Below are 10,936 nucleotides of genomic sequence, written 5' to 3' on the forward strand. Positions count from 1 at the left end.
AGCAGGAAGCGCAAGCTCAAACGAAGACGTTTTGCATTTCGCTGTGTTCCAAAGTTCAAGTTTAGATTTCATATCATGTGAAGATTTCTGACCAATAGAAGATTGATAGGCATTAGGGTGACCTTTTAGGTGAATTAAAAGAGCGCAAACTTTAAATCTAAAGTGGAGCAGACTGCATATTTTTACATTTTTGACGTATTATATGTTTTAAAAGACAGCGCAGAATGTGACATCATTGTGCAACCGTTGCAGTGTCCGAAGAAATTTCGCGTGCTCAAAGTCTAGTGTGACCGTGGTTTTAGCCAGGAAGCTCAGATATGACCAAGTATGTTTTTAAGCACTTTGACTTTGAATGTAAAACAATTTTTACTAATTTTGTCATAATGTCACATTAATATGACAATAAGCATTTCTACATTGTGTAGACATTTCGACTGTGTCAAATTTCATGTATATGATCAATTCCTTTGGTTTCATAGATTTTTAATTAAAAGGACAAAACTGAATCTAAGCTGTATTTTAACAGTTTTGACATTAATCATAAATGGCAGTGATAGATGCAATCTGACAATAAACCCAGATTGTTTGATTTATATAAAAATGTCTAACAATAATTTGAATAAATCAAGGAATAAATCATAAACCTCTTGTGTCTTGATGTTTGTTTTGATATATTTGTGATTAACAAGAATGTGTTCAGCAGAAGTGAAAGTTCCTTTCACTCCCTCTTTGTGTCCTTTAGAAACTCTCTCTTGGTATTCTGTGCAGTTATTTGGAAAACGAGTTTCTAGAATTGGCTCACGTGGGCAGGAAGCTGGAATGTCTGTGGAGGAGACCGCTGACTGCTCTCATGGCCTGAGGAAGTGAGGCGTTGGTGTCTCTGTGCCAGCGGGGGCCGTCGCCTCCTGCTGAAGGGGCCAGGACAAACTGAGCCACATTTGGTAATTTGAGCAGGTTAATAAGTTCATGGGCTCGTGTGATGATCTCCTCGGTGTCTTCCTCACTGTAGCACGCCATTACTGGGCCACTACGAGCAAATGTCCGCATCTTAGACAGGAAAAGCGACACTCTGAGAGAAATGGAAATAGACATGGAAAGAGTGAGGGATATAGAAATATTGGTTGATACTACAAGATTTTTAATATAAGATCTTGAGCAAAACTTTATGTACGTTCTTGATGGAAGTAAATGTTGTGAAATTTCCATCAAGACGTGCAGAGATTTTAGGTCCAAACAGTGAATTTTGGCCAAGCAGTGTATAATTTTACACTTACACACACTCTCACACACAAAAATAAGTTTACATGCCCTTGAATCATAATACTGTGTTACCTTAAAGTTCCCTTGTTATGCTATTTTAAATGCTCTTAATTTTGTTTTGGAGGTCTCCTACAATAGGTTTACAAGCATAAAAGAACTTTTTTTTTTTTTTTGCATAATATATACATATAGCATCACCCCTTCTCTCACAGTGTCTAAAACGTTTAGTTAAAATATTAGGTCTCTCTAAACTCCTCCTTTGTGAGAGCCTACTCTGCTCTGATTGGTCAGACGGCCCAATCTGTTGTGAATGGTCTACCGCTTACAGCGTGTGTCGGAAACGAAATTCCCAATACCACATCTAAGTGAATATTGTGCAGGGGAAGCCAATGAAGGCCATAGACTTGCATTATCCAAATTTGTTACAAACCTACATAGGTTCGTGCAGGAAGTAAGGCTGGAATTACTGATGATTCATTGCAGGCAGTTCAGAATCGGTTCTTTCTTTTGGGAGACATTAACTCCAGTTATCGTACACTTTGATCTTTGAAACTTTGGAGAACTTTTACGTTCACAAACAGCTATATTGCACACTGCATGAAAGGTAATATCCGAAAAAGCATCACTTTTTTTTAATCGGATGATCAGTGTATAGTGTCTTCAGGAAAACATTTAAATATGTAATATAATTTGTAATGAAAAAGCCATGGTGTTGGAGCAGGTTGATCTACCTTGGAATAAGATCCTGACTGCGTGTGGCCAGTTTAGCAAGGGTCGTCATGAGAACCGTGATGAGGCGGGGGGAGAAGCCTGGGGGGCTGGCTGACTGTCGCACCTGCGTGATCTCAAACAGCACCGCCTCCAAACTCTCAAAAAAAGAGGTGATCAGTTCCACCGTGCAGCGAGGGTCGTATGACACCGAGACAAACTCCCCAATGACCCACACCTGCGTGTACACATTAAATACAGTCACCTGAAGAACAAGCATAGCATGACAACACTTACAATCACAGTGCTCTACTTCTCCTCACCACATGTGTGTAGAAGTCTTCTTTACTGTAAATGTTGGCAGGGATGCTTGCAAACTCCAGGATCTCCCAGGACTGATCCACAATCAGTGGTGGGTGGAGTTTGCACAGAGCCTGCAGGTGTGTGCTGAACACTCTACAATCACAAATAATTCATGCACAATGACCTTACACACGTGTAGAATTTATGTTGAAATGTATATACACACATCTTGTCAAATGTATATAAGTCAAATCTTTTGTATTTTAAATCATTCTCTTGTGAGGTTTTATTTCAGTATGTCGACAGCAGACAGTCAGGCAGCTCACAAGAAGGTGGCAAGATTTTTTAAGTTTTTAAAAGTGCCTTACTTTTGGACCTCAGCATTAAATGTCTTGATGTTAAAGAGCAGGCTACTTCTCTCCAGCAGCACCAGCAGCAGCTGGTTCATCATTTTCTCATCGGCTTTCTATAAAACAATCAAAAAGCATGGGAACAGATGACACAACCAAGATCTGGGTTAGATGGCTTGACCTCTCATTTGTGACTCTTACCTGAGTGACAGTGTTGAAGTAAACGTGCAGAAGCACAGGAACGACCTGAGCACACTGAACGACCCGTGGACTCTCCGCCATGTCAGCCAGAATCTCATGAAGCATATTTAGCCTATTAAGCAATCACACTCATAGTATAACCATCACACTATGACCATCAGAGCAAATTTGATCAAATATACACTCCCATTTAAACGTTTGTGGTCAGTAAGTACATAAAAAGAAAAGAAATGAGAACTTTTATTCAGCAATGACATTAGATTGACCAGTAATGACAGTAAATGTTACAAAAGATAAATCTTGTTCCTTTGAACTTTCTATTCATTAAAGAATCCTGAAGATTCTCCACAAAAATATTAACACACACTGTATTACACTAGATTTCTTTGGTATCTTGGTACGGGAACCTAACTTTAAAGAGTCAGAACTTGTTTGTGAAATGGTCCAGTAGGTTAATTGGGGAACCACTACTGAACCCGGCCTCGCTGTATACTAGGCAGGGACAACGCATGGGTATTTCAATCTTGAGTGACCAGCTTCATCCGCTGTATTATGAGTTCCAGACGGTTTAGAGTACTGCGGTGTACAACAAAAAGATATAAAAATAGCTTTGTTCCAGTAGTGATTAATTTTATGAATACTATTAAGATGGAGTAGGTTGTTTTAGTGTGATTTTTATAGTGTCTTGTTTTGTCTGTATGCTGGTCTCGTTTATATGTTTGAGAAATAGCCAAAACTTAATTTACCTACGGGTATAAATAAAGGAACCTGACCTGATTAAGCACAGCACAAGTGATTTCAACATTGATAAGAATTTGATTTTTTTTGAGCAGCAAATCATCATATTTGACTGATTTCTGAAGAATCATGTGACACTGAAGCCTGGAGTGACGATGCTGAAAGGTCAGCTTTAACATCACAGGAATGAATTACATTTTACAATATATTCAAATAGAAAACAGTTACTTTAAACCGTAATCATTTTTCACAATAATACAGTTTTTACTGTATTTTTGACCAAATAAATGCAACCATAAGAGACTTCTTTCAAAATCTTACCACGCCCTAACTTTTAAACGGTAGTGTGATTCTGTATATTTCATTTAATTTCATTCCATTTTAATTCTACCTCAAACTCAAATTGCAATCCTTATCCTGCTAACTCATTTGAAATTCCCGAATTGCTCCTAGATTGTGTTCTATAAATGATGTGGCAGGTATTACCTGTCTATAGTGTCTCCGGTCCCAGCCTCCGGTCTGAGGATGTAGAGGAAGAGCCCCCTATAGGACGGCTGGCGGAAGGCATCCAGACAAGCAGCCACCTTCGCCCCCTGCTGGTCCCACGCAGTACGGTCCAAAGCCTGATAGCACGCTGATCTGCAACGGCATTGCATCACTAATTCACATCACAAACAACTCGAGTTAAAACGCCGATCTGTCGTCGGTAAAGTGACGCACCTCTGCTGGAGGTCCAGCGCTGCTGCTAAGCAGGGCAGATCAAGGATAGTGTGCAGTAACTCAATGGCTGTATCTGGAGCTACCAGTGACGGAAGCAGCTCCACAAACTCTCCAATCAATCCTGAGCTGTTCCACGCCAAAAACTGACAGGCAAAATGCACAACGTTTTAGTATATCACTTAACTGGATTCACTTTAAAATGCGAGTCAGCCAGCCCACCTTCAGGAGGTTTGGGAAACTCTGTCTGTAGTTGGCCACTCTGTCCTGCAGCACGCTGGAATTGAGTAGACAGAACTGGACAAACTCAAAGGCTAGCATGGGCTCGTTGAACTGCTCTGTGGGACAGTGGCTGAAGAGCTGGCAGAACACAGCATCAGAGTCCACAGCGGCCGTCTCGCCTGAGAACAGAGCACATGGACGCTGACATACATTCATAGGTCACACTGTCAGAGGCCCGTCACTAACAGGGCCCGTCACTCACTGTGGTTGAGGTAGAACTGAGCGATAGGCAGCAGGGTTCGAGCGTAGGTGAAGTCTCCGTTCAGTCTGCCGTACAGGGCTTTGATGCAGGGGAAGGCACGGTACACATAGGAGGGGTCCTCGCCACAGATGATGTCGATTATTGACACGGACTCGATGATACACTGCACAACAGATAAACAGAGTCACCGTCCATGTGCCATTTAACCTACTGACATCACTGTTTTCTCCAGAGCGGCTATATATATATATATAAATTTACTAAATTGATAACTTATTTTACAACAAAAATGAACCATCGCTGAACTTACGCTGGACTATGATGTTATTTTCTTCTAGAGCTGCTGTACAGCAAAAAACAAACTCTGTTGAATTATTTTCCTGTTATCACTGTAAAGCTGCTTTGAAACAATCTGTATTGTAAAAAGCGCTATATAAAAAAAGGTGACTACTGACACTTGACTACTGTTTCATCATGACATTATTAATGAAACAGTGTAAAACCCATCTATTTTGCATTCTTTTCTAATTTAACACTGAATTTTCATTTCAAATTATATGTTCTGCCTAACAATTAAAATAAAGTTTAAATGAAAACCAATAAACATGAATTTCAGGATTTGTTATGCACGACTTGAAACATTTTTTGTAAGTACTTTTTAAGTAATGAAGTGGTCCTTTAAATTTGACTAAATTCCTAAAATGTTTTATTTATTAACATTTAATTTAATATTCAACAATATAATTGATCTGCCTGCATTGACACTATTATACAAGAACTGAACTGAGCTGGACAATGACATCACGGTTTAGTCTATATATATATATATATAAATAAACTAAATTAATAACTTTTTTTAAAACAAAAATTAAACATCACTGAACTTACTTAAGCTGGACTGTGACGCTATTTACAAACTTTGTATCTCTGTAAAGCTGCTTTGAAACGATCTGTATTGTAAAAAGCGCTATACTTGACTATTTGATATTTAATTTAAATTTATATGCAGGTTAAAATGATAAATTACAAAAAAATATATATATATATTTAATATCAGACTTTTAGACCCCACTAAATAGTAAGCTTAATTTAAAATATACACTACTGTTCATAGGTTTGGGGTCAGTAAGAATATCCATTAAAGAATCTTGAAAACAGTTTCCACACAAAAAAAATTAAGTAGCAACATTAATAATAATAAATGTTTCTTGAGCATCAACCATCATATTAGACTGATTTCTGAAGGATCATGTGAACCTGAAGACTGGAGTAATGATGCTGAAAATTCAGCTTTGACATCACAGGGATAAAGTACATTTTAAAATATATTGAGATATAAAACAGTTATTTTAAAAATTGTAATAATATTTCACAAAATTACAGTTTTTACTGTATTTTTGATCAAATACATGCAGCCTTGGTGAACATAAGAGACTTCTTTGAAAAGCATTATAAAATCTTGCCAACCACAAACTTTTGAACAATAGTATATGTGGTGCTTACTGCTTTCTGTAGCTCCGTATCCATCCTCTTCAGAGCTTCTGCATTTTGAACAAAAAAAGAGAGAAATAAATCAACACATTTACCAACAGTGCAATAAACATTCTCCATAGCCTGGCCTACGAGTACGACCTACTCACTGCGGTCACTCTGTTCAATGAGACGCTGGCAGTATTCAAAAGCCTTCTCGCGGAGTCTCTCTTTGGGAGGAAGCAGTCTGCTGGAAGAGGATGTGGCCGACACCATGGACATCACTGAGCTGTCCATCTCTGAGCGATCATCTACATCAACAGCACAGCACGTTACACTACAACACCCAGAGCACGACTCCATCAAGCACCTTATCCGGCGGGATCGAATGCCATTGAAGGGGTGAGCGTATGACAGGACGTGCAGGCTATCTTTGGAACGGCATACTACAATACTACTATTTTGGTAGTATAGTGTGCACATTTTCTGAATACCCTTATGACTTACTATAAAATGTGCAGTATAAACAACCAGAGCACACAGTGTGGAATTCTCATTGCTAAAAATAAAGATATTATTACACAAAATTGGATTAGATACTAAATACAAAATAAATTGTTAAAGAAAAGAGAAGTGAAAGAGTAAGAATTCACAGTATTTACGTAACAGTAAGCAAAAAGTACCCGGACGACTACTCTGAGAGTATAAGATTTTAGACACAGGCTTTTTATTTTTCAGAGATTAAATGGATGCCACACACAGAAGAAAACATGGTGAGGTCATGTGACAACAGCGTAGCATGAAACGTGTATGGCTGCATACCGTTTCATGTACTATTTTATAAAAATAATTGGCTGTATACAGTATATACACACAACAGTATGCAGTAGTAAGCTAGTATTTCATTCCAAACATAGCCATAGACTCAAAATCAATTTGATACATACAGCAATTAATTATGGATCATTGTTCCCCCCCAAAATTTTAGGAATAGGAGAGTTTGTTTATTCTGATTGCAGCAATTTCATTCAGTAAAGGGAGTTTCTGATTGCGCAGGAAGCAGATTGATCATATCAGGCTTTTCACTTGCATCTTACCTTGGTGCTGTGACTGAATGACCTGTGCTCTTTTTAGTGGAGCTAGCAAAGATGAAAATCCCATGTTACTCATCTTAACTACATGAAATGAAGTATATATCCGACATGATGGGACAATTCGTAAACAATGTAGACATTGTTCAAATCGTTTTGGGGCATTTCTCTCTCTCTCTCTCTCTCTCTCTACAGCATTTATCAAGTGTAAATCTCAGGATTTACTAATACATTATTCAAATCAAAAGTTGTATCTGTTAATGTACAGTGAACACACATGAAAACTGTTTAGGTTACTAAATGCTGTAAAAGTATGGATTAGTTCATGTTAGTTAATGCATTAATTAATGTTAACAAATGAGACCTTATTGTAAAGTGTTACCAACTACTTGAACAAAAATTCAACTGAAAATATAAAAATAAAAGCTAATCCAAAATATTAATAAACACTACTATAATAATAGTATATAAAACAAAACCACAACTTCTACCATGCCTGCCCACAATGTCTCTGTTCAGACTTCTGTACCTGATTCTGTGTTTGTAGTCCCGTCTGCGTCGTAAGTGAGCAGCCAACCCTTGATCATAGAGAAAGTGTACATGTTCATCCACTGGTCCTCGGTGTAGCTCTGACCCACACACAGCACAGTGAAGAAGTCGCCCGTTACCACCCCATCCACCTCCATCAGTGGAGCTGGCTGATGAAGAGATGTCGATCAGTTCACTGAGATCACTCAACATTATCATTATAAACTTGAGCTTATTGGCTGATGGTGCATGTATTGGTGAATGAGGAAAAGCAACATGCCCCACCTGACGTGCTCTTGGTCCACTGAAAAATCCCCCAGAAGACATGGAGGCTCCCTGCTGCATGCTGGCATAACGCAACCAATCCACCGCCTTGCGACTGACCAGATTCACCTGATCTGGGTTTAGTGACCACATAATTCATGTTAGCATCTTTACAAATCTTGGATTCAAAGTACTATCTAAAATACATTAAAAATAAAAGTTTTAGTATTCTAAATTTGAAACATTAAGATACTAAAAAATGTTTAACATTCTGGACATTTATTAAAATCACCATGAACATTCTTTTTTTTTTTTTATGGAATATTGCAGTGTTTATTTTAAATGATTTATCATGCACATTCTATTTTTTTTTAGTTCATGTGCCCTTGTAATCTTCATAATCAAATTAACTTCCCCTCCCTCTAGCAGTGACATCTCTTCTCTTCTCTGATGATGTGTTTACTGGCATGAGGGCGGGAGAACATGACATCAATAGAAAACTTCAACCAGCCAATCATGTCAAGTCCCAACCTACATTTTTTCTCGTTCGGGAAGCAGCCGCTTCACTCGGATATACAGTATGTCACAATAGGGAAGAAAAGACTATCCCAACTTCCGTTTCATGCTGACTTTAATGCAAATACTGAGACATTCAGAAATGATCATTTTTCAGTTTAACTCCTAACTCAAAATGTTATGCTGATAACATAATTTGTATTCAAATTTAAAAATGCAAAACAGACTTTGCATTAAATTAAATAGCCTATTTAATTTAAAATTAAAGTAAACATTTGCATTAATAAAACTATGAAACAATATTTTATTTAATCTTGTGTTTTCATTATGTTTTACTTTTGGACCCCACTGTAATTCCTAATGACCCACTATAGTATGGCATTTCATGAATGTGTTTGACTTTACCATCTGTGAGAACGTCTGGATAAACAGTAATCATTTCAGAGAGAATGGGAAGAGCATGCTTAGATATCAGCCCGTCAGACAGCCGAGACTCGAGACTTTTCAGCAGATGGTGGCAAAGGGGGATCACATCTTCTTTATTTCCAGCCTGCGAAAAATGAGATTTAGTTACGTGTGCAATCATTATCAATACACAAGCTGAACATAAACAGCCTGTGATTCACCTGAGAGAGAACAACACTGGCCACATAGCTAAAGGTCCTGCTGTCCTGACTGAGATCAGAGCAGAGGCTGTGCACGCTGGGAGGAAAACTCTGCCGTATGATGGAGGAGGACAGAACCTGAAGCTGCTCAGGACTCGATGAAGAGCGAAGAACAGTCTGCAGCTTCATCACCAGATCTGATGGAAGCCTGATAGTAATGGAGGAGGTCTTCAATTATTCACTTATAATGTCCTGAAATACACCTTTCTGGTACACTTTTGAAGGGTCAGACAAATGGTTTCATGCCCACGTGCTGTTCAGATGTATTTTAGTTTAATATGACTTACTCTCTGGCATGTTTAGTGGCAGAAACTATCAGATGGAGCCTCTGGAGGGTGTCCACGGTGTCTCCACTAACGTCTTTAGTGTGGAGGAGCTTAAATATGCGCCCGCAAAATCTCTGCAGCTCTTCCTCCTTAATTTCTCTGAAAGGTATATTGATTTAAGTGAGGAACTTGTCTAAATTAGAAAGGTTCCAATCCAGCCATGTGACCAATACAGCTTTTGACAGAAAACGTTTTACTTAAACATATAGGTTTAACGTTACCTCGCCTGCTTTATTAAACTCTCCGTCGCGGCAGCATACATCTTGAGGGCAATACAAATACAATTTACGTTACATGTCAAAACCCAAAACAATAATCAAAACATTCGCTCCGTCAGCTATGATGTCCTGATAGCAAATCACATGACAACAATTGGTTCCTCTTTTACGCGTAAGTCGGCCTTGAAAAAGTTTAACAAAGGGGGTGGTAGAATTATTCATATTGTGATTAGACTTTCATATTCATTAGTAGAATATTATATGGGTACAAAAACATCTGGGTAGAATATTTTGATCTCTCGGTAGATATATGGTTCCTTTTGCCAGTCGGTGACAAAATAGTGTAACAAACGTAACCTAGCGTTTACACTGTTTGTAGTTTTTATGACCTATATTTTTAAACATCTTCAAGTAAATAAACAGGCATTATCATTGTTAAACACAAACACACTAACTCCAAACAGCATACATATACAAATAAATGGTATATAATACTGTATATTTCCGCTAGATTATATGTTTGTTACATTATTTTGTCGCCGACCACATACGACTACCCATGATTTTGTACCACCGGCCATTAGCTGGTAAAATACATATTCACTTTATATACCTAACCACGTCCATATAATTAGAATGTATTAAATTAAGGCGAGCACTACACGATCAACCTGTAAATCACTTCGAAGCAAACTTAGCTAATGCAAAGAAGGCAAAGAGTGTATTTTGAAATGTTCTTTAATAGATTTAATGCATGTATTCTCCAAGTCCCCAATGGTTGTACATGGTACTAATATATGAATATTTTACAGTAATGTAAAAAAGAAAAAAAAATATTTACCTACCACCTTCTCTACAACAACAAATGGAAATATACTAGGCATATACACTTAACATTTAACTACATTACAAAAGGGCGAACTACACTATATAAAAATAAAAACAAACACAACATAAAACACAATATAATCCTAGCCGAGAAAAGCATTGCGTGTCAATGCACAATACTTTAAACAGTAAAACAGATTGTTATTAGAGTTAAACTAAGGAATTCAAATTTTATGTGTAAAAATAAAAATCCACCAAGTCTGACTAAA

The 10,936-nt window shown here is 37.8% G+C and overlaps 1 protein-coding gene across 2 annotated transcripts; it reads right to left on the reverse strand.

Moving 5' to 3' along the window:
- Positions 1-717: 717 nt before the first annotated feature.
- On the reverse strand, positions 718-9,977 carry ap5z1 (adaptor related protein complex 5 subunit zeta 1). 2 transcript variants are annotated; one of them, XM_056261645.1, is made up of 18 exons: positions 9,843-9,977; positions 9,583-9,720; positions 9,257-9,443; positions 9,036-9,180; positions 8,136-8,248; positions 7,852-8,020; positions 7,329-7,370; positions 6,402-6,542; positions 6,265-6,302; positions 4,762-4,924; positions 4,500-4,678; positions 4,281-4,423; positions 4,047-4,199; positions 2,823-2,934; positions 2,640-2,737; positions 2,292-2,424; positions 1,992-2,206; positions 718-1,069 (listed from the first exon to the last, which is right to left on the reverse strand). In XM_056261645.1, the coding sequence occupies exons 1-18, from the start codon at positions 9,881-9,883 to the stop codon at positions 799-801; spliced, it is 2,481 nt and encodes an 826-aa protein (XP_056117620.1). In that variant the 5' UTR covers positions 9,884-9,977; the 3' UTR covers positions 718-798. The 2 variants fall into 2 exon arrangements, with proteins under 2 accessions (XP_056117620.1, XP_056117621.1); XM_056261646.1 differs by lacking the exon at positions 7,329-7,370.
- Positions 9,978-10,936: the final 959 nt, after the last annotated feature.

This window comes from Rhinichthys klamathensis, unplaced genomic scaffold (assembly GCF_029890125.1).
Source record: "Rhinichthys klamathensis goyatoka isolate OS25496 unplaced genomic scaffold, OSU_Roscu_1.1 h1tg000184l_1, whole genome shotgun sequence".
Lineage (NCBI taxonomy): Eukaryota > Metazoa > Chordata > Actinopteri > Cypriniformes > Leuciscidae > Rhinichthys > Rhinichthys klamathensis.

Bases quoted from the DNA above. Each gene is read 5' to 3' on its own strand.
- ap5z1 (XM_056261645.1), bottom strand. From the start codon at position 9,883: ATGTATGCTGCCGCGACGGAGAGTTTAATAAAGCAGGCGAG. The intron at 4,424-4,499 runs GTGGGCTGGCTG...TTTGCCTGTCAG, and splicing joins GTTTCCCAAACCTCCTGAAG to TTTTTGGCGTGGAACAGCTC. The intron at 2,738-2,822 runs GTAAGAGTCACA...ATTGTTTTATAG, and splicing joins ACTTCAACACTGTCACTCAG to AAAGCCGATGAGAAAATGAT.